Genomic DNA, 24429 nt, shown 5'->3' on the forward strand with positions numbered 1-24429 from the left:
CCATCCGACCCCAACTCTGACCCCATCCGACTCCAACTCTGACCCCATCCGACTCCAACTCTGACCCCATCCGACTCCAACTCTGACCCCATCCGACTCCAACTCTGACCCCATCCGACCCCAACTCTGACCCCATCCGACTCCAGCTCTGACCTCATCCGACTCCAACTCTGACCCCATCCGACCCCATCCGACTCCAACTCTGACCCCATCCGAACCCAGCTCTGACCCCATCCGACTCCAGCTCTGACCCCATCCGACTCCAGCTCTGACCCCATCCGACCCCACTTCTGACCCCATCCGACCCCAGCTCTGACCCCATCCGACCCCAGCTCTGACCCCATCCGACCCCAGCTCTGACCCCATCCGACCCCAGCTCTGACCCCATCCGACCCCAGCTCTGACCCCATCCGACTCCAACTCTGACCCCATCCGACCCCAACTCTGACCCCAACTCTGACCCCATCCGACTCCAACTCTGACCCCATCCGACCCCAACTCTGACCCCATCCGACCCCAACTCTGACCCCATCCGACTCCAACTCTGACCCCATCCGACCCCAGCTCTGACCCCCTCCGACTCCAACTCTGACCCCCTCCGACTCCAACTCTGACCCCATCCGACCCCAACTCTGACCCCATCCGACTCCAACTCTGACCCCATCCGACCCCAGCTCTGACCCCCTCCGACTCCAACTCTGACCCCATCCGACTCCAACTCTGACCCCATCCGACTCCAGCTCTGACTCCATCCGACTCCAGCTCTGACCCCATCCGACTCCAGCTCTGACCCCATCCGACTCCAGCTCTGACCCCATCCGACTCCAGCTCTGAGCCCATCCGACTCCAGCTCCGACCCCATCCGACTCCAGCTCCGACCCCATCCGGCTCCAGCTCCGACCCCATCCGACCCCAGCTCTGACCCCATCCGACTCCAGCTCTGACCCCATCCGACCCCAGCTCTGACCCCATCCGACTCCAACTCTGACCCCATCCGACTCCAGCTCTGACCCCATCCGACTCCAACTCTGACCCCATCCGACTCCAACTCTGACCCCATCCGACTCCAACTCTGACCCCATCCGACCCCAGCTCTGACCCCCTCCGACTCCAACTCTGACCCCATCCGACCCCAACTCTGACCCCATCCGACTCCAACTCTGACCCCAGCTCTGACCCCCTCCGACTCCAACTCTGACCCCATCCGACTCCAACTCTGATCCCATCCGGCTCCAGCTCTGACTCCATCCGACTCCAGCTCTGACCCCATCCGGCTCCAGCTCTGACCCCATCCGGCTCCAGCTCTGACCCCATCCGGCTCCAGCTCTGACCCCATCCGGCTCCAGCTCTGACCCCATCCGGCTCCAGCTCTGACCCCATCCGGCTCCAGCTCTGACCCCATCCGACTCCAGCTCTGACCCCATCCGACTCCAGCTCTGACCCCATCCGACTCCAGCTCTGACCCCATCCGACTCCAACTCTGACCCCATCCGACCCCAACTCTGACCCCATCCGACTCCAACTCTGACCCCAACTCTGACCCCATCCGACTCCAACTCTGACCCCATCCGACTCCAACTCTGACCCCATCCGACCCCAACTCTGACCCCATCCGAACCCAGCTCTGACCCCCTCCGACTCCAGCACTGACCCCATCCGACTCCAGCACTGACCCCATCCGACTCCAACTCTGACCCCATCCGACTCCAACTCTGACCCCATCCGACCCCAGCTCTGACCCCATCCGACTCCAACTCGGACCCCATCCGACTCCAACTCGGACCCCATCCGACCCCAGCTCTGACCCCATCCGACTGCAACTCGGACCCCATCCGACCCCAACTCGGACCCCAGCTCTGACCCCATCCGACCCCAACTCTGACCCCATCCGACCCCATCCGGCTCCAGCTCTGACCCCATCCGACCCCAGCTCTGACCCCATCCGACTCCAGCTCTGACCCCATCCGACCCCAGCTCTGACCCCATCCGACTCCAGCTCTGACCCCATCCGACCCCAGCTCTGACCCCATCCGACTCCAACTCTGACCCCATCCGACCCCAACTCTGACCCCATCCGACCCCAGCTCTGACCCCCTCCGACCCCAACTCTGACCCCATCCGACTCCAGCTCTGACCCCATCCGACCCCAACTCTGACCCCCTCTGACCCCAACTCGGACCCCCTCCAACTCTGACCCCATCCGACTCCAACTCTGACCCCATCCGACCCCAGCTCTGACCCCATCCGACTCCAACTCTGACCCCATCCGACCCCAACTCTGACCCCATCCGACCCCAGCTCTGACCCCCTCCGACCCCAACTCTGACCCCATCCGACTCCAGCTCTGACCCCATCCGACCCCAACTCTGACCCCCTCTGACCCCAACTCGGACCCCCTCCAACTCTGACCCCATCCGACTCCAACTCTGACCCCATCCGACTCCAGCTCTGAGCCCATCCGACTCCAGCTCTGAGCCCATCCGACTCCAGCTCTGAGCCCATCCGACTCCAGCTCTGAGCCCATCCGACTCCAGCTCTGAGCCCATCCGACTCCAGCTCTGAGCCCATCCGACTCCAGCTCTGAGCCCATCCGACTCCAGCTCTGAGCCCATCCGACTCCAGCTCTGACCCCATCCGACTCCAGCTCTGACCCCATCCGACTCCAGCTCTGACCCCATCCGACTCCAGCTCTGACCCCATCCGACTCCAGCTCTGACCCCATCCGACTCCAGCTCTGACCCCATCCGACTCCAACTCTAGCCCCATCCGAACCCAGCTCTGACCCCACTCCAACTCTGACCCCATCCGACTCCAACTCTGGCCGCATCCGAACCCAGCTCTGACCCCATCCGAACCCAGCTCTGACCCCATCCGAACCCAGCTCTGACCCCATCCGAACCCAGCTCTGACCCCATCCGACCCCAACTCTGACCCCATCCGACCCCAACTCTGACCCCATCCGACCCCAACTCTGACCCCCTCCAACTCTGACCCCATCCGACTCCAACTCTGACCCCATCCGAACCCAGCTCTGATTCCATCCGACCCCAACTCTGACCCCATCCGACCCCAGCTCTGACCCCATCCGACCCCAGGTCTGACCCCATCCGACCCCAATTCTGACCCCACCTGACCCCAATTCTGACCCCAGCCGACCGCAACTCTGACCCCAGCCGACCGCAACTCTGACCCCAGCCGACCGCAACTCTGACCCCAGCCGACCGCAACTCTGACCCCAGCGCTGATCCCATCCGACTCCAGCTCTGATCCTATCCGACTCCAGCTCTGACCCCATCCGACTCCAACTCTGACCCCATCCGACTGACTGCCATCCGACTCCAACTCTGACCCCATCCGACTCCAACTCTGACCCCCTCCGACCCCAACTCTGACCCCAGTTCTGACCCCATCCGACCCCAGCTCTGACCCCATCCGACCCCAGCTCTGACCCCATCCGACTCCAGCTCTGACCCCATCCGACTCCAACTCTGACCCCATCCGACTCCAACTCTGACCCCATCCGACTGACTGCCATCCGACTCCAACTCTGACCCCATCCGGCTCCAGCTCTGACCCCCTCCGACTCCAACTCTGACCCCCTCCGACCCCAGCTCTGACCCCATCCGACCCCAGCTCTGACCCCCATCCTACTCCAGCTCTGACCCCCATCCTACTCCAGCTCTGACCCCCATCCTACTCCAGCTCTGACCCCCATCCTACTCCAGCTCTGACCCCCATCCTACTCCAGCTCTGACCCCCTCCGACTCCAGCTCTGACCCCCTCCGACTCCAACTTTGACCCCCTCCAACTCCAACTCTGACCCCCTCCGAACCCAGGTCTGATTCCATCCGACCCCAGCTCTGACCCCATCCGACCCCAGCTCTGACCCCATCCGACCCCAGCTCTGACCCCATCCGACCCCAGCTCTGACCCCATCCGAACCCAGCTCTGACCCCAATTCTGACCCCAGCTCTGACCCCAATTCTGACCCCATCCGACTCCAGCTCTGACCCCATCCGAACCCAGCTCTGACCCCATCCGACCCCAATTCTGACCCCATCCGACCGCAAATCTGACCCCATCCGACCGCAAATCTGACCCCAGCTCTGACCCCATCCGACCCCAGCTCTGACCCCATCCGACTCCAGCTCTGACCCCATCCGACTCCAGCTCTGACCCCAGCGCTGATCCCATCCGACTCCAGCTCTGACCCCATCCGACTCCAGCTCTGACCCCATTCGACCGCAACTGTGACCCCAGCACTGACCCCATCCGACCCCAGCTCTGACCCCATCCGACTCCAGCTCTGACCCCATCCGACTCCAGCTCTGACCCCAGCGCTGATCCCATCCGGCTCCAGCTCTGACCCCATCCGGCTCCAGCTCTGACCCCATCCGACCCCAACTCTGACCCCATCCGACTCCAGCTCTGACCCCATCCGACTCCAGCTCTGACCCCATCCGACTCCAGCTCTGACCCCATCCGACTCCAGCTCTGACCCCATCCGACTCCAGCTCTGACCCCATCCGACTCCAGCTCTGACCCCCTCCGACTCCAGCTCTGACCCCCTCCGACTCCAGCTCTGACCCCCTCCGACTCCAACTTTGACCCCATCCGACCCCAGCTCTGATTCCATCCGAACCCAGCTCTGACCCCATCCGAACCCAGCTCTGACCCCATCCGAACCCAGCTCTGACCCCATCCGAACCCAGCTCTGACCCCATCCGAACCCAGCTCTGACCCCATCCGAACCCAGCTCTGACCCCAATTCTGACCCCATCCGACCCCAATTCTGACCCCATCCGACCGCAACTCTGACCCCATTCGACCGCAACTCTGACCCCAGCGCTGATCCCATCCGACCCCAGCTCGGACCCCATCCGACTCCAGCTCTGACCCCATCCGACCCCAGCTCTGACCCCATCCGACTCCAGCTCTGACCCCATCCGACTCCAGCTCTGACCCCATCCGGCTCCAGCTCTGACCCCATCCGGCTCCAGCACTGACCCCATCCGGCTCCAGCTCTGACCCCATCCGGCTCCAGCTTCTGACCCCATTCGACCGCAACTCTGACCCCAGCGCTGATCCCATCCGACCCCAGCTCGGACCCCATCCGACTCCAGCTCTGACCCCATCCGACCCCATCCGACCCCAACCATCCGACCCCATCCGACTCCAGCTCTGACCCCATCCGGCTCCAGCTCTGACCCCATCCGGCTCCAGCTCTGACCCCATCCGGCTCCAGCTCTGACCCCATCCGGCTCCAGCTCTGACCCCAACTCTGACCCCAGCTCTAGCTCTGACCCCAACTCTGACCCCAGCTCTAGCTCTGACCCCATCCGGCTCCAGCTCTGACCCCATCCGGCTCCAGCTCTGACCCCATCCGACCCCAGCTCTGACCCCATCCGACCCCAGCTCTGACCCCATCCGACTCCAACTCTGACCCCATCCGACCCCAGCTCTGACCCCATCCGACCCCAGCTCTGACCCCATCCGACCCCAGCTCTGACCCCAGCTCTGACCCCATCCGACCCCAGCTCTGACCCCATCCGACTCCAACTCTGACCCCATCCGACCCAAGCTCTGATTCCATCCGACCCCAGCTCTGACCCCAACTCTGACCCCATCCGACCCCAACTCTGACCCCATCCGACCCCAGCTCTGACCCCATCCGACCCCATCCGACTCCAACTCTGACCCCATCCGACTCCAACTCTGATTCCATCCGACCCCAGCTCTGACCCCATCCGACCCCAGCTCTGACCCCATCTCTGACCCCATCCGAACCCAGCTCTGATTCCATCCGACCCCAGCTCTGACCCCATCCGACCCCAATTCTGACCGCAACTCTGACCCCAGCCGACCGCAACTCTGACCCCAGCGCTGATCCCATCCGACTCCAGCTCTGACCCCATCCGACTCCAGCTCTGACCCCATCCGACTCCAGCTCTGACCCCATCCGACTCCAGCTCTGACCCCATCCGACTCCAGCTCTGACCCCATCCGACTCCAGCTCTGACCCCATCCGACTCCAGCTCTGACCCCATCCGACTCCAGCTCTGACCCCATCCGACTCCAGCTATGAGCCCATCCGACTCCAGCTCTGAGCCCATCCGACTCCAGCTCTGAGCCCATCCGACTCCAGCTCCAGCTCTGACCCCATCCGACTCCAACTCTGACCCCATCCGACTCCAACTCTGACCCCATCCGACTCCAACTCTGACCCCATCCGACTGACTGCCATCCGACTCCAACTCTGACCCCATCCGACCCCAGCTCTGACCCCAGCTCTGACTCCATCCAACCTCAGCTCTGACCCCATCCGACTCCAGCTCTGACCCCATCCGACTCCAGCTCTGACCCCATCCGACTCCAGCTCTGACCCCAGCTCTGACCCCATCCGACTCCAGCTCTGACCCCATCCGGCTCCAGCTTTGACCCCATCCGGCTCCAGCTCTGACGCCATCCGGCTCCAGCTCTGACCCCATCCGACTCCAACTCTGACCCCAGCTCTGACCCCATCCGACCCCAGCTCTGACCCCATCCGACCCCAGCTCTGACCCCATCAGACCCCAGCTCTGACCCCATCAGACCCCAGCTCTGACCCCATCAGACTCCAGCTCTGACCCCCTCCGACTCCAACTTTGACCCCCTCTGACTCCAACTTTGACCCCCTCCGAACCCAGCTCTGATTCCATCCGACCCCAGCTCTGACCCCATCCGACCCCAGCTCTGACCCCATCCGACCCCAGCTCTGACCCCATCCGAACCCAGCTCTGACCCCAATTCTGACCCCATCCGACCGCAACTCTGACCCCATCCGATCGCAACTCTGACCCCAGCTCTGACCCCATCCGACCCCAGCTCTGACCCCATCCGACCCCAGCTCTGACCCCATCTGACTCCAGCTCTGACCCCAGCGCTGATCCCATCCGACTCCAGCTCTGATCCCATCCGACTCCAGCTCTGATCCCATCCGACTCCAGCTCTGATCCCATCCGACTCCAGCTCTGACCCCATCCGACTCCAGCTCTGACCCCATCCGACTCCAGCTCTGACCCCATCCGACTCCAGCTCTGACCCCATCCGACTCCAGCTCTGACCCCATCCGACTCCAGCTCTGACCCCATCCGACTCCAGCTCTGACCCCATCCGACCGCAACTCTGACCCCAGCGCTGATCCCATCCGACCCCATACTGCAGACTCGCCCCCCTCAGTGGAAAATGGATTGTCCTATAATTGTAACAGGAGTCAGTTTGGGTGGGGTGAGTTTCCTTCTTTCTACAATTTAAAAGGGTGGCCACCAAGCGATCCGAGAACCCTTTTTCCCTTTAGCAACTCTTCCTCAGAAGCCAGGCTGTGAGGTTCCACCGACCTACCTGAGGACAGACGACTGGTCCCTGGAACAGGAGAATCCAGGGAGGTTCTACGGCCAAGCCCTTCAGAACGGAGAACCATGACCTCCTGGGCCAGTGTGGGGCAATCAGGATGAGAACTGTGTTCTCCACCTGAAATTTTCTCAACACTGCCGGGATCAACACTGGAGGCGGGGGGGAGGCATAACACCTGGAGAACTCCCAACTCTGAGCCAAGGCATCTACTCCTAACGCCCGTCCCACCTGCCTGGGGAAAAGAAGAGACGTGCTTTTGTGTTTTCTCTTGAGGCAAACAGATATGTTGATAGGACCCCCCACCTTCTGGTGATCCTCTCAAAGACCTCCTGCTTCAATACCCAGTGGCTCGCCCTCAGAGCCTTTCTGCTGAGGAAGTCCCCTATTTGATTCTGTTCTCCCTTCAAATGAATTGCCGAAAGAGACAGAACATTGGCCTCGGCCCATTTGAGGATCGATTCTGACAGAACCCAAAGAGCTCCGCTCCTGGTGCCCCCATTTATTGACATAGGCCACCATGAGGAATTGTCTAAAGCCTTTGAGAGTGTCAGGGAACTCACTGTATGTATGCCCGTCCCCGTATAGCAGCAGTTCCTCTTCGTTCCAGGCGCCATGCGCGGTGTCCCCGTCGGAGGCGTACGAGTTCCGGGACGAACGGACGTACGCTAATCTGAACACGCGGAGGCACCCGCGCAAACTGAACGTATGTACGTATTCACGCACGAACGGCCACCTCCACCAATCCTGGCTCACTTCCCTCTATATAAACAGGATCCTGGCCTGACACCAGTGCTGGATCGTCTTCAGCTACTCCTGAAAGACCTGATCCTTGTTCCTATGACCTTGTTCCTGTGACCCTTGTTCCTGTGATCCTTGTTCCTGTGATCCTTGTTCCTGTGATCCTTGTTCCTGTGACCCTTGTTCCTGTGACCCTTGTTCCTGTGACCCTTGTTCCTGTGATCCTTGTTCCTGTGACCTTGTTCCTGTGATCCTTGTTCCTGTGATCCTTGTTCCTGTGACCCTTGTTCCTGTGACCCTTGTTCCTGTGATCCTTGTTCCTGTGATCCTTGTTCCTGTGACCTTGTTCCTGTGACCTTGTTCCTGTGATCCTTGTTCCTGTGATCCTTGTTCCTGTGATCCTTGTTCCTGATACCCATTCCTTGGATACCCCTTGTTACGATCTCCTGGACTACCACTGACCTCGGCTTGGACTTTCGACTTTGGCTTGCTTCCTGATTCTGTACCTCGTTTGCTTGCATGTTACCAGACCCTTGCTCGTCCTTGACTACGCACCTGCCTCTTGTTCCTGTACCGCATTGCCCGCCAGTTGCCAACCTTGCCTGTTATAGACACGCAGTGCTTCCTGCATACCTGCTGAACGTCCGCTGCCTACCTCCGTGACCAGTCTACACCTCTTCTTCCGTGAGGACCCAGCGTCTCCAGGTCTTCAAACTTCCACCTGCAGGCACCTGCACCCTTTCGTTGTCTTCATGCTCCTTGTTCCCACCTCCAGGGGCGTGGAGACCGGAACCGTGCGAGAGGCCACCCTCAACAGTCTGACCCCGCTGTAAGGTACGTGACAGAGAGACAGATCCACCGCACCCAACTCCCTCCAGTTCGAGGACCGCACTACCTCCATCTTCCCCCAGGAACCCTGCACCACCCTGGATGCCCAGATGAGCTCTCCAACCTGAACCGCTCGCATCTGTTATGGTCCTGGATACCGGGAGGACTCACTTCAGGCCCTGTGACAGATTTATCTCCTTTATGCACCACCTGAGGGACCTCTTGACCTGAGGAGGAACTGAAACCAGCAAATCCAACGACCCCTGGCTGTGGTCCAAGATCCTTAAAATGAACAGTTGCAGAGGACAAAAATGTAGCCCACCCACTGCCCTGCTGGAAGTGTGGATGTCAGTAAGCCTAGGGCTGACATAATTCCCCTTACCGCAATCTGAGAACTGCCCTGGAGGAACAACGTTGCATTGTCTATCTTCTGAATCTTTTCCAAGGCCAGAAAGACCCTTTTGCTCTGTCGAATTCAACACATAGCCCAGAAAGGTGACCCTTTGGGCCGGGATTAAATTGGATTTCTCCAGGTTTACGAGCCAACCCAAGTTCTCGAAGATGTTTTTTGTAACCTGCAGATCTCGAACCAGTTGCTCCGAGGACGGTGCAAACAAAAGAAGATCGTCTAGATAAGCAATTAGCGAGACGCCTCTGAGCCTTAAGAATGCCAGTACCTCCACCATCACCTTGGTGAAGATACGGGGGGTGGGGGAAGAGGACAGACCAAAAAAGGAAGGGCCCTGAATTGGAGATGAAGAACCCCTTCCGCTGTTCTTACTGCCAGCCTGAGAAATATTTGATGGCTTTCTGCGATGGAAATGTGCAGATACCCATCTTTTAAATCTATTGATGCCATGAAACAGTTTGGTGGAAGCAGTGCCTTCACTGAATCCATCCGGAATCTCCTGTATGTGACAGAGATTCAGAGGCTTTAAATTCAGGACCAGCCTGAAATTTTCCCGAAGGCGTGCGGACCACAAAGATGTGGGAATAAAAGCCTCTGCCTCTCTCGCCCACTGGCACCTTTGTGCCACCACCTCCTGTAGTGAGGAGCACATGACTTTTCTGCACACTTTGGCATCTCGGTGACCAGAAGCCTGGGGGGGGGGGGGGGGGGGGGGATCCGAGAACTCCAACCGATAACCTCTCCTTATAATCCCCAGCATGAACTGATTGGAGGTGATCCTTTCCCACTGTGGAAGGGAAGCCCCCCAACCTTGCTCCCACCGTGATCCTGTCATTGGCTCTTTTTGGGCTGTTCAGGAGAACTGCCCCCCCCCCCCCCCCCACGGCCCTTGCCCTTCAGTCCCCCCCCCCCACGGCCCTTGCCCTTCAGTCCCCAGGACTTTTTCAGTTTCTCAGCTTTTGGAGTCTCCACCTTCTTTTGAAGTTGAGCCTTTTTAGCCTGACCCCCCTATTTTCTCTTAATGGGGAAGGCTTTCTTATCGGCTGTCCGATCCAGCACAGGCTCCAGCCCTGGTCCAAATAATAGATCACCCGTGAGAGGTATCCCACAAAGTTTAAATTCTGGATGCACTATACCCCCTGCCATGTTTTCAGCCATAAGGCTCTCCTGGCCGGATTAGTCAGGGCCGGGGATTTTGCAATATAAGCCGCTCCCTTGGAGTAACCCGGGAAAGGTAGAGGACGGTCTCCTTTGCTGTTCCAGCTTCTATATGGGCTTGGATCTGAGTAAGCCAGTATTCCATATTCCTGGCTACCACAGTGGCGGCCACCATGGCTGGTTTCAGGTTCCCCTGACCAGAGTCCCAAGCCTTCTTTAAAAGCGAATCCATCCTTCGATCCATGGGATCTGACAGAACCCTCATGTCCTCAAAAGGCCAGATCTGTATGCCTGGACACTTGGGAAAAATGCCGCATCTAACCGAGGTGACGTGTTCCATACCAGACACTCCTCTGCAAATGGAAACCTTCCTTTCAAGGCTCTTGAGAAAAAAAAAAAAAGGTTTCCACTCTGGATCCTGACATTCTTTGATGGCATCCACCAGGACCTCGTGAACTGGGAACACCCTCTTCTCTTCCCCCAAGCCCCTGAACATTTGATCATGCCGGGACAAGGTCTTCCTTTCCTCTTGAATGCCTAATGTGGTGAGAACGGCTCCCAAGAGATCCTCCACTTTTTCACAAGAAAGCTTATAAAACGGGAGGACCTTTTGGATTCATCCACAGTATCCTCATCGGACTCCCCCTGGGAGTCTGAGACGGCACTATCCGCGTCATCTTCATCCCTGGAGCCCTCTGGCTTATCTCCTACCGGGACCATAACCTCGGGGATAGGTGGACCCCTCTGCTGTGCTGGTGGAAGGTTACTCTGGGTCTGAGGGAACTGAAAACTGGAGAAGAACTCCTTAAATGACCTAAAAGGTGCTAGAGAGTTCCCTTACTGATGCCGCAAGGGCCACACCCCGCGCCGCCGCCTGCAAGGGCCACGCTACGCTGTCTGCTCCCTCACCAGCCCCTCTATACACTCCCTACAAAGTGCTTTAGACCAAGACCCCCCCCCCATAGAAGCCCTACACAAAGGACACTTCTTAGACCCATGGGGAGGAATAGGGTCTATATGAGTAATAAGCACCACCAATCACCAGCACTGACCAGAGGACCACCAGGAGTGCCCCCCCCAGGACCAACTACCAGGGTCCCAGACACACCCCCTCTCCCCCCAACCACCATGGAGGGAATACACCGGTGGAGCTACTGATACAATAGGAAGGGAACACCACTCCAGTGTTCACCTTACCTTAGAGTGGCTGGTGCTGCCGTCTCCTGGGCCAGTTCTTGAAGCTTCTGCTTCCGACATGCCAGGCACTAGTGGTCACAGTCCTGTCTCCCAGCCGCTGTCTGTACAGGGCGAAAAGGACTTTACCAGCCAGAAAGCGCCACCGTTTGAGTTTACCGCGTCTGGAAACGGAAGACACGTGTACAGTAACAAGGAAGCCCACCCCCACCAGAAATGACATTGCCCGTCATCTGGCTCCCGCCTGCACAAGGGGGAACGTAGCCGCCTCATGTTGCGCCAGGCACCATCAAAAACAGCCCTCCCCAGACCTCCACCCCCCCCCCCCCCAGACCTCCACCCAAGGGTGGCTGGAGCGCGCGGCGTAGGCGAAAACCGCAATGGCCACCAGGGAACCGTTCGGCCATCCTGTCCTCCGACCCGGACCACCACAGAGACCCCCATCTCCTCCAGGTAAAAGAAAAAGCCTCAGCCTCCCCCGCTGACTAGCGTCGGCTCCCCTCCGGAGGAAACACCATAACTGAGGGGAGGTTGAGGCTTAAGTCTGTGTCGGAAGGTGGTGTTTCCTAGAAGGGGAGGAGCCGGGGTCTCTATGGTGGCTGTCCTGAAAGACGGCCTTGGGAAAAATGTTAGTGCAAAATAAAAAGAGTATCACGGACAAGTACTCCATTTTCTCTGTCACAATTACTCCAATATGGGTACAATCACCTCAAGTAATAGAGTCTGATGTTGTCACCCTACATGGAGTTACGGCTAATGACGGGGTGCCCTGAGGGATCTCGGTCTGTAGCTGGTAACGGACAGGAAGCATTTACGGCAGGCACTCATCTTGAGTACATGGGGGAGGGGTCCGTCACAATTGGTTGGCAGTGGTGGGGTCATTCTTCATTGCCGTGAACACATCCAAACCTCCGCCGGGATCCAAGGTCCGGCTAGCAGAAGAGGTACAGATACCGGCCGTCACGGAAGAGAAATTCCACAGGAGGCTGCGAGAGATGCGGATACAGCACAGAGGACGGTATCAGTGCAGGTCCTGCTGGGATGGTCCGATTCTGCCCGCCTACAACTCTGGAAGAAAGCGCTAGCTCATGAGCAGCACCACCAGGGAAAAATTCTCCCCTCCATCCATGTAAGGTACTGGTCACAGTATGAAGTGCAAATCCTGTTATTGGGGGGGGGGGGGGGACAACCGAACCAGGAGTGGACAGCTGAATTAAGCAGGCTGGTCTGGGCAGAGATGCGAGTGGACGAGAGATACAGCGCCCTCCAGTGGTATGTAGTCCAAGTGTTCCCATGGACAGAGGATGACACCCCATGGAAGGGCTTTGACTACGGTGGCCTGGGACTGTTGTACTGGAGGCTGTCCGGGGACCCCGACTTTGGGAGTGATCTGGAGTGGTGTTTGGAGGAAATAATGGAGCACAGAGAGGGAAGACGGAATGTCTCGGAAGTGCTGCGGGCACGGGAAGATTTGGAGTGTCTGGATTGGGAGGTGGAGATCGCCTACAGACGGCGGCTAGACTCTGCTCAGCGCCAGGGTGGGGCTCCCTTTGCCTGGAACTATCCAGTACCAGCCGACCGATCTGAAATCACAGCTGAAGAATCAGCAATGTGGCAGAGCAGCATTGTGCTTTGCCCCCCTCCACCCTTTGGATGCGGAGCTCTTATGGCAGATGAAGATTTAACTCATCTGGATGAACCCGTTTCTGCACAAGACGAGGTTGGACAGAGGAATGTGCCTGTCCGGCAGCGCCTCAGAGCATCGGCAGTGGAAACTCCAGAGATTGCCACCCCAAAAAGCCGACAACAGGGCAAAGCTCTGCAAACCTCTGCCCAGCACCAATAGCAGCATCTCTGGGGGTTACCAGAGACTTCCCCAGCTGAAGCGCTGGCCACCGGAACAGAGGGTCCAAGACCTCTGCAGCAGTTCCAGGGGCCCATCACTCCCCAACAGTTAGACGGAGTGGATGAGGTGGGGGTCCTCCGCTGAAGTGCTAACAGGGCAGAACACTGGTGGCCTCTACACACAACTGCAGGTTGAGCGGATATCGGTGGATGGGACTGCTGCCTCCACTCACAGCAAACCAGCAGAAGAGCTGCTGGCCTCCGCCCTCAACAGAAGGGGAGTTCCTGTGGTAGTGGATGGGACTTTGGTCTCCGCCGACAGAACCCCAGAAATATGTGCGGCACTGAGACAGGAGGGAGGATGTCAGCCATGTTGTGTAAGCACTGGAGGGGTTTTCACCTGCCAAAAGTGGATGGGACTTCAGTCTCCACTTGTATACCCCAGGGATGGTGGGCAGTCAGCCCAGACAGTTTGTGTGTGATATATAGATATATATAAATTTATTAGTGTTGTTTTATGCTGTTGGACTCTTTGCTGGGATCGTTTGGGGTGTGGTTGTGTCCCATTGTTCTGTTGTGTCTCTCTGCCTTAGAAGTATATTATGGGATGGATGTTTGGTGTTCCTGGCATGTAAACCAGGGGCAGGGCAGAGAAGGGGGGGGGGGGGGGGAATCCCTTCAACAACCCTCCCTGCTGATAAGGCGCTCTATTGTTCAAATGTTTCAATGCCTGTGTGTTCCTTATTGCTGAATGCAGGGGGAGGGGAGGTTGTCCCGGGTTGTATATCTGTTACCTGATGTTTTCACCCCACATTGATTACGGCTCATGACGTGGTGCTCTGAGGGATCGTGGGCTATGGGACAGATGAAGCATTTACGGCAGGCAGACTCATCTTGAGTATGGGGGTCCGTCACAGTGGTGATCACCCGTCTCCCCCATACAGTATATTGAGGGGGATGGGTTGACACTGGGGGATCAGCCCCCTCCCCCACACACAATATATTTGGGATGAAGAACAGGGAGCCAGTGGGTGGTTTTGTACAAAAAACAATTTATTAAATTCTAGTGCTTGAGAATGAGCGGGGGGGTGGGTTGGGGGCTCATTACTGCAGTTCTACCCGCCCCTCCCCCACCCCCATACTGACTTCACAAGACCCCAATCCCAGAGACTACAGACTATAGTGTGCGTATACAGAGCGGTCAGCAGGGGGCAATAGTGTCCAGTACCCAGAGATTGGACTCTTAGGATCCACACATCAGACATTCGTCCCGGTTCTCCAGAGAGCACACCATGGCCGCCTTGTTTCTTTCCCTCTCCTCCTCCTCATTGGTCTCTTTGGTGATAAGCTCCGCCTTCTCCTTCAGTTTCTCCTTGTCCAGGGTGAACTGGATGGGGTTGGCAGCCGGGCGGGTTCGGAGATAATACATGCCAGTCTTCAGTCCCTGGGGGGGGGGGGGGGGGAGGAGAAATTAGTGACATGAACTCCTAGATAATCTATTGAAGGGAGAGGGGCGAAGGAGGAAAGGAGGAGGGGGGCGAAAGAGGAGAATGAGAAGAGCCATCAGGGGGGGGGGGAGAGAGAGAGAGATAGAGAGATAGAGAGAGATAGAGAGAGAGATAGAGAGATAGAGAGATAGAGAGATAGAGAGATAGAGAGAGAGAGATAGAGAGAGAGAGAGAAGACAACCCAGAAGGGGATCAGTGTGACGTCACTGCACAGCTGAATGGGGAGGAGGGAATCGGAGGGGAGACAACGCTGCAGATTCAGAAGCCATAATCGGGCCAATGTCGGCCCAGCTCATGGATTGAGTCAGACCACGCCCCCGGTGGAGTTCTACTTTAAACGTACAGACCACATACCTGCTTCCAGCCATAGAAGTGCATACTGGTCAGCTTGCCGTAGTTGGGCTCGGCCACGTGGATGTTGAGCGACTGACTCTGGTCGATGAAGGCTCCTCTATCGGCGGCCATCTGGATGATTGTCTTCTGAGAGATCTCCCACACCGTCTTGTAGAGCTCCTTCAGATCATCTGGGATTTCGGGAATATTCTGCATTCAGAGAGGGAAGATCAGTCAGTGATCTGTGGGATCATCTACTCCCGGCACACAGATCCCTATGGAGGCATTACCTGTATGGAGCCATTGCAGGAGATGATCTGATTCTTCATATCCTCGTTCCACAGGCCACGTTCCGTCAGGTCTTTCAGTAGATGAGGGTTCACAATCTAGGTGGGGGGGGGGTGGGAGCAGATTGCATGACATCACAGAGGGATCTTGCATGTGCGAGTGTATGACATCACAGCGGAACCCAAGTATTGGATTACAGAAGCCCCTCCTTACCTGAAACTCCCCGGACAGGACTCTGCGGGTGTAGATGTTGCTGGTGTATGGCTCGATGGATTCGTTGTTCCCCAGGATCTGTGCGGTGGATGCAGTCGGCATGGGAGCGACCAGCAAACTGTTCCTAACACCGTGCCTGCAAAGTCCGAGACCACCACCTTTACTAGCAAAGAAACCGACGGGGGGCGCGAGTACACACCCCATACCCAGCCCAACATGAGGGGGCACGAGTACACACCCAGCCCTACACGGGGGGGGGGGGGGGCACATACACTCTTGTAAAGGGATACAATTTGGTCAGTGAATGAAAACAGGGTACGGGCGCTCCACCCTCGGAGGGATTTGGCAACTTACTTGGCAATCTTCTCTCTCAGAGTCGGCCAATCCCAGAGCTCGGTTGGGGTGACATTCCACATATCCGGCTGCAGGATCTGAGGAGAGAGAGAGAGGAGGAGACATTGAGCCATCATTGGAGGAGGCAGGAAGCTCCTCCTCCCTGAAGAGAGCATGTCTTACCCCTTTGCTGACGGGGCTCCCCTGGTAGGTCTCATAGGGCCCGAGCTCCTTGGCCAGATCACAGCTGGACTCCAGGGCAGCATAATAAATCGTCTCAAAGATCTGTTTGTTCAGTAATTGGGCTTCTGGGCTCTCAAATGGGTACCGCATGAGGATGAAGGCATCTGCCAGACCCTGAACTCCAATCCCGATAGGACGGTGCCTCTTGTTGGATTTTTCCGCCTGCCGTCAGACACAAGATACAACACTGAGTACAGAAAACGGATGACGGGGACAAGGGATGAGGGACAGGGGGGATGAGGGGCAGGGAAAGACGAGGGACAGGGGGGACAAGGCTTACCTCAGGAACTGGGTAGAAGTTAATCTCGATGATCTTGTTCAGGTTCCGGACTATGACTTTGGTGACGTCCGCCAGCTTCTTAAAGTCAAACGTGCGATCGGAGGTCACATACATGTTCAGGGCGAGGGAGGCCAGATTACACACCGCCACCTGGAAACCACAAAAAAAGGTTACAGAGGACATTCTGTGATGGGTAAAAACTGCAGAACACGTCCCAAAGTAAAGAAATAGTCTACATTTATACAAGTGTAGGGCCGGGCAAAATTCCGCCAGTCACAACTGGTGTCCTACAATGGGCTGACTGCTTTCTGAAGTCTAATGTCCACCAACCACAAAATACAAATAATCCAAAGAGCTGAGACTGGAGGAGGTCTGCTACACACCTCTTCCATGGCCCAAGTCTACCTCCCCTGTGGTAATAGAAGATGGCAGACGTTGGCCATGGAAGAGGTGTGTAGAAGACCTCCTCTGTGGTAATGGATGGATGATGGCAGACGTGGGCCATGGAAGAGGTGTGTAGAAGACCTCCCCTGTGGTAATGGAAGATGGCAGAGGTGTGTGTAGAATACCTCCTCTGTGGTAATGGAAGATGGCAGAGGTGTGTGTAGAATACCTCCTCTGTGGTAATGGAAGATGGCAGACATTGGCCATGGAAGGTGTGTAGAAGACCTCCTCTGTGGTAATAGAAGATGGCAGACTGGGACCATGGAAGAGGTGTGTAGAAGACCTCCTCTGTGGTGATGGAAGATGGCGGACTCGGGCCATGGAAGAGGTGTGTAGAATACCTCCTCTGTGGTAATGGATGGATGATGGCAGACGTGGGCCATGGAAGAGGTGTGTAGAATGCCTCCTCTGTGGTAATGGATGGATGATGGCAGATGTGGGCCATGGAAGAGGTGTGTAGAATGCCTCCTCATGTGGGTGAAGGATGGAAGATGGCATTCTACACACCTCTTCCATGGCCCGAGTCCGCCATCTTCCAACCATTACCATAGCCAGTTGTCCCATGTAGACGTGATCTACAGAAACAAGTAAGAGTCCTTGCCCATTATGGCCAATCCATTCTGGTAAAGGTACCTACCTCCTCGTCACTGGAGCACTCCACCACCTCCATACACAGATTACCCACCCATCTTACCATGTACAATCCACCCTGGTAAAAAAGGTACCTACCTCATCTTCGCTGGTGTACTCACCACCCTCTGTACACAGATTGCTGCACTTTATGGTGCCAAGGTTCTGCTGGTTGCTCTTGCGGTTGCAGGCGTCTTTGTATAACATGTATGGCGTGCCGGTTTCTGTCTGAGATTCTATGACGGCGTACCACAACTGTTGTGCTTTTATGACCTTGCGTGCCCGGCCTTCCTTCTCATACCTGTGGAGAACACACAGACCGGTCAATGTGGACCGTATTCAGGAAGGGAGAACCATGGAAACCGCCACTCACCGTTCATATAACTTCTCAAACTCCTCCCCCCAAACATTCTCCAGCCCAGGACACTCGTGGGGACACATCAGGGACCAATCCTATGAAGAGAAGACGAGACACATTTTAGGCACTGAGAATCGCCCTATACCAGTGATGGCGAACCTTGGCACCCCAGATGTTTTTGGAACTACATTTCCCATGATGCTCAGCTTGCGCTGCAGAGTGCATGAGCATCATGGGAAATGTAGTTCCAAAAACATCTGGATGTGCAAAGGGTCGCCATCACTGCCCTAGTACCGAGTAAGCTGAGGAGCATTTATCTACCTCATTGGACTCTACGCGTTTCATAAGATCCATAAGGCAAAGAAGAGATCTCTGGCTCTCTGCTCCTCCTTGCCCGTATTCTTCTTCAGATCCAAGAAGTCAAACACGTCGTAGTGCCACGGCTCCAAGTAGATGGCAAATGCACCCGGCCTCTAACAGGACAAAAAAAATAAATAAAAAAAAACAGAAGGTTCCGGGAACAATTCAGACACAAGCCGGGGTAGGAGAAGTGCAATGTGACACACAGAGCGCACTTACCTTGTTCCCTCCCTGATCCACATAACGCGCCGTGTTGTTATACACCCGCAACATCGGTACCAGGCCGTTCGAATTACCGTTCGTCTGGTGGGGAAAAAAAAAAAAAAAAAAAAAAAGATCCCTTTATATAAATCCAACCCAGAGACCCTCCCCGCGCCCCAAACCCGACCCAGAGACCCGCCCCAAACCCGACCCAGAGACCCGCCCCAGAGACCCTCCCCGCGCCCCAAACCCGACCCAGAGACCCTCGCCGCGCCCCAAACCCGACCCAGAGACCCTCGCCGCGCCAAACCCGACCCAGAGACCCCTCGCCGCGCCACAACCCGACCCAGAGACCCTCGCCGCGCCACAAACCCGACCCAGAGACCCTCGCCGCGCCACAAACCCGACCCAGAGACCCTCGCCGCGCCACAAACCCGACCCAGAGACCTCGCCGCGCCACAAACCCGACCCAGAGACCCTCGCCGCGCCACAAACCCGACCCAGAGACCCTCGCCGCGCCACAAACCCGACCCAGAGACCCTCGCCGCGCCACAAACCCGACCCAGGAGACCCTCGCCGCCCACAAACCCGACCCAGAGACCCTCGCCGCGCCACAAACCCGACCCAGAGACCCTCGCCGCGCCACAAACCCGACCCAGAGACCCTCGCCGCGCCACAAACCCGACCCAGAGACCCTCGCCGCGCCACAAACCCGACCCAGAGACCCTCGCCACAAACCCGACCCAGAGACCCTCGCCACAAACCCGACCCAGAGACCCTCGCCGCGCCACAAACCCGACCCAGAGACCCTCGCCACAAACCCGACCCAGAGACCCTCGCCGCGCCACAAACCCGACCCAGAGACCCTCGCCACAAACCCGACCCAGAGACCCTCGCCACAAACCCGACCCAGAGACCCTCGCCACAAACCCGACCCAGAGACCCTCCCCAAACCCGACCCAGAGTCCCTCCCCTCCCCAAACCCAACTGCCACACCTCCCTCTATTATAAAACTAACTACGATTTTTTTTTTTTTATGGTGATGGGTTGTTATGAAGGACTCTGTAGGTCATGTCACATGGAAGGAACCTGTAGTTATAGTAATGTATAGAGAGACAAGTTCTCAGTAGAAGGGTCGGTGACCACAGAGAACACCAACATGTCTGGTTGTGGTTTACATGTGACTGTATTGGAGTCATGCAATGTGCACACACAGGTTTTATCAGTTCAGGGAAAGGTTTTGTTGAGGTCACTCTGACCCCCCACAACACCCCCCCTCCCCCCCATATTCCCTCTCATGTCACACTCACCCCGGCAATATAACTTCCAGTGGCTCGGATGCAGCTGACGGCGACACCAATCCCACCCGCAGATTTGGAGATGAGAGCGCATTGCTTCAGTGTGTCATAAATCCCCTCAATGCTGTCATCCTTCATACACAGGAGGAAACAGCTGCAAGACAACAGGAGGAGATGAGCCACAATTCACAATTATACCACCCCCTCCCCCCCACCAAACTAAATTGAGAGCCTTGCATTAACAGGATTTACAAAACGACATCCTTAGAAGTGCAGCTTACTCCACTGCAGCCTCTGCAAAATACCCGACGCTTTCAGATATAGGGGGCGCCACAGGTGACCCCTTCCCATGATGCACTTCAGGCCTAAACACTGTCAACATGACTTACAGGCGACTTCCCTGACTACATGCTTGCTCTGAGTCCGATCCTGAAAGTAACGTTTTCAGAGCCAGGCACTAGTATTTTTAGAAACAGAAGGGTGTCAGTGAGAGTCATCCATACCTGGAGAGTTGGGGTCTGTTGGTGCCGGCATTGAAGAGAGTGGGGGAGGCGTGGGTGAACCATCTCTCCGACAGCAGATTGTACGTCTCTATGGCGGATTCAATGTCGTTCTTATGGATTCCAACCGACACCCTCATCAGCATGTGCTGGGGGCGCTCCGCCACTGGGAGGGGGGAGATATACATGATCAGTATGAGAAGCCCCCCCAATTTCTACTACTGAACCCCCGACATCCACCACAGAACTGACACCCTCATCAGCATGTGCTGGGGGCGCTCCGCCACTGGGAGGGGGAGATATACATGATCAGTATGAGAAGCCCCCCCAATTTCTACTACTGAACCCCCGACATCCACCACAGAGCCACCCCCCCCCCCCCCCCCCCCCAACATCCACCACAGAACTGACACCCTCATCAGCATGTGCTGGGGGCGCTCCGCCACTGGGAGGGGGAGATATACATGATCAGTATGAGAAGCCCCCCGATTTCTACTACTGAAATCCCAACATCCACCCCCCCCCCACCCAACATCCACCACAGAACTGACACCCTCATCAGCATGTGCTGGGGGGCGCTCCGCCACTGGGAGGGGGGGGGGGAGATATACATGATTAGTATAAGAAACCCCGCCCCCGCTTGTACTACTGCACCCCCCACATCCACCACAGAGCCCCCCTCCAACAACCACCACAGAACCGACACTGGCATGTGCTGGGGGCGCTCCGCCACTGGGAGGGGGAGATATACATATGATTAGTATGAGAAGCCCGCCCCCCCCCCCCCCCCGATTTCTACTACTGAACCCCCAACATCCACCACAGAACTGACACCCTCATCAGCATTGTGGCTGGGGGCGCTCTGCCACTGGGAGGAGATATACATGATCAGTATAAGAAACCCCGTCCCCCCGCTCTTCTACTGAACCCCCAACTCCCCGCCCCCATCATCCGCCACTGGCATGTGCTGGGGGCGCTCCGCCACTGGGGGGGGGGGGGGGGGAGATATACATGTTCAGTATAAGAACACCACAACCTCTACTACTGAACCCCAACATCCACCACAGAGCCCCTGCCCCCCCCTCCAACAGCCACCACAGAGCCCCACAGGACCCCCCCCCCACCCCCCCATCATCCATCACTGGGAGGGGGAGAGATGTTACATGATCAGTATAAGAGAACACAACCCCAAAACTACTGAACCCCCAACATAGGACACAGACACATCACATTATCCTCATGAACAGCCAATCAGGAAGAGCAGAGAGAGGATCATGTGACTCCCACACTAACATACCTTTCCCATCTATCTTCAACAAATAGGAACGCTCCAGAGTCTGGAAGAGAAGTGAGAAGATCAGGTGACAGGAAAACACTTCAATCCCCCCCCCCACATCCTAGAGGCTGCCCCCACCATTACTGGTATCTCAGAGAACAGCGGTGTCTCCGCAGCAGTCCCCCCCCCCCCCAGTGCTGATTGCAGTATGGAGGGATTATTACTACGGTGACACTGCTGTCCTCTCACAAGGATTGGTGGAAAACACCTTATATATCGGATTTTCCTTCCTTTGTTGGAAGAACAGGACGGGTCTTATCAGAGACCACAGATTGTACAATCAGATTGTAGAGTGTGTGTGCTGAGCTCTGACAACCTTCCATCCAACCAACAGGGCGGCCCTGAGCTCCACTGTACGTACTATGCATGACCAAAGGGTGAACCTTTAATCACAGGCTGATGGGGCAGTAGCGTGTTTTGTAGAGCCGGCTTCACAGTGAAAACGATGTGTTGGCTCCATAGCTGCCCATCAGAATTACAGAGCCAGCCGTGTGGTACCCCCCCCTCCTGCGGCCCCGGGCCCTTACAGACACCCAAGACACATCCGCCAGTGGGGCGAGAGATGGCAGCTGCACTCTTGTTAGATGTGTGAATGGGAAGAAGCAGCACAAATACAACCGCAGGGTGCGTATGTGTAAACCGCGATCACACCACGCATGTGACATAGCACCACAAACCTCGGAGTGAGAAGAATATTCTAGAATAAAAAAGCTCCTCGCCAAAGCTAATCTGAGGAGTTGGAAAGGCTTTTAAAGCTTTTTAACGGAAAATCCACACACCGCCTGAGCGATTCCATCATATACCGCTTCCTCCAGTATGAATGAAAACAGATATCAGATATTATAGCCGCACATTACTACCAAGAACCAGGCAGGACTCGTTTGGCTGCAAAGCTGGAACATGAATGGGGTAGACTTCACCTCCACCAGTAACAGGACACAGGTCTATTCAAACTTCATGAGTACACCGTCCAATCAGCAGAGAGAGCTGTTAGAGGAATCCCCCCCCCCCTCCCACCTAAACCACATATACATCCCATAATAGGTTGCTCAAAAAGCAAACAATAGAACAATGGGGTACAGCCACACCTCGAACCATCTAGTAAAAGGTATACAACAGTCCCAAGTCAAGAGCCCCTTTATCCATTCAGCACACCTAGAACCCCGTGATAACAGAGGGGCTAAAAGGAAATGCAGAGTCTGGTGTGGTTGTACGGTGAGTTGGGTTAGAGTAGACCAAACTGGGGTTCTCGGTCATCCTGTGCGCCCCCCCCCCCCCCCCATAGGCAGGAGCAGCTGTGTGACGTCACCCCGCTGTCTGCACAGAATGATCACAGGATGAGTGCCACCATTCCAGCTTTTCCTGTACTTCACCTTCCAGATGAATGTAGGAAGAATCTGGCTGAGCTCTATGGGGGGGGGGGGGGGGGGAGCGCCTGCCTGCAGTGGAAGGGGGTGTTGGGGGCTCCCCAGGATTGCTCCCCTTTGTAGTTGGGGGGGGGGGGGGGGGTGTCAGTCATGACAACTCTAAGCACACAGATTAGAGTGACGGATCTCTAATGTGTACAAAGCTCACCTTGAACCCGAAGAAGTTGTAGGAGAAATCTCTGTCATAGATGATGGAGGAGTTCAGCCGCTGGAGGAGACAAAGTCACCATCAGTCACAATACAATATGAATACCCCCCAAAGGCACGACCCGCCCACACACCGCCCCCCCCCCCCCCCAAAGGCCCGACCCGCCCGCCCGCCCACACACACACACACACACACACACACACACACACACACACACACAGGAGTTGACCCAGGTAGACTCACATCTTTGTTGGCCAGCACAATGTCCAGGGTCTCTCTGGCTACCATGGGGGAGTGACGTCCATTCAGGGGGTTGACATACTGATAGAGATCTTCCATCACCTCTATGGGGGGAGGGGGAGAGAAGAGACGCTTTGATCCATCATACGAGCTCATTATGAAATACTTACCTGAGAGCGAGGCCCCCCCGACATCTCGCCCGATCCACGCCCAGGGAGCTGACACGTTCCCCCGCCGCGTCTTTCAGGTATCGCGGTTCTGGTGCTGTGAGCGGCCGGAGCCGCGATATCGTCATGCATGCGTGCCGGAGATTTCTGGCGTCTGTCAGACTTTCAGCCGAGAATCCCCTGTGTGTGCGCATGCGTCGCTGCAGTCAGCACCGCACTGCAAGGGGAATATCTCCTAAACCGTACAGGTAACTCTTATTATAGACTTACCTGGAGGTTAAACTTACAAAACTCCTCTACAACCAGCTTTATGACTTCCCTATAAGATTTATTCCTACAGGGCAGATGTGCCCTACACAACGACCTACCGTGTGTGACAAAAGTAAGTACACCCCTCAGTGACATTTCTTCTCTCTTTTCATGTGACAACACAGAAGAAATGACACTTGTCTACAATGTAAAGTAGTGAGTGTACAGCTTGTATAACAGTGTAAATTTCCTGTCCCCTCAAAATAACTCAACACACAGCCATTATTGTCTAAACCGCTGGCAACAAAA

The 24429-nt window shown here is 56.6% G+C and overlaps 1 protein-coding gene across 1 annotated transcript; it reads right to left on the reverse strand.

Moving 5' to 3' along the window:
- Nucleotides 1-14596: 14596 nt before the first annotated feature.
- On the reverse strand, nucleotides 14597-23808 carry LOC143958513 (ribonucleoside-diphosphate reductase large subunit-like; the record flags this gene model as incomplete). The annotated part of the gene is given in 17 exon segments (XM_077467822.1): nucleotides 14597-15008; nucleotides 15427-15615; nucleotides 15696-15791; nucleotides 15907-16042; nucleotides 16261-16337; nucleotides 16423-16644; nucleotides 16763-16912; nucleotides 17936-18137; nucleotides 18210-18289; nucleotides 18516-18541; nucleotides 18544-18667; nucleotides 18774-18857; nucleotides 20066-20207; nucleotides 20557-20719; nucleotides 21851-21890; nucleotides 23465-23524; nucleotides 23708-23808. Coding segments are annotated over 17 exon segments (2093 nt in total), but the record flags the coding sequence as incomplete, so codon positions are not given.
- Between the last annotated feature and the right edge of the window lie 621 nt (nucleotides 23809-24429).

Source organism: Lithobates pipiens, unplaced genomic scaffold, assembly GCF_037356315.1.
Source record: "Lithobates pipiens isolate NorthernLeopardFrog02 unplaced genomic scaffold, aLitPip1_a1.2 Scaffold_106, whole genome shotgun sequence".
NCBI lineage: Eukaryota > Metazoa > Chordata > Amphibia > Anura > Ranidae > Lithobates > Lithobates pipiens.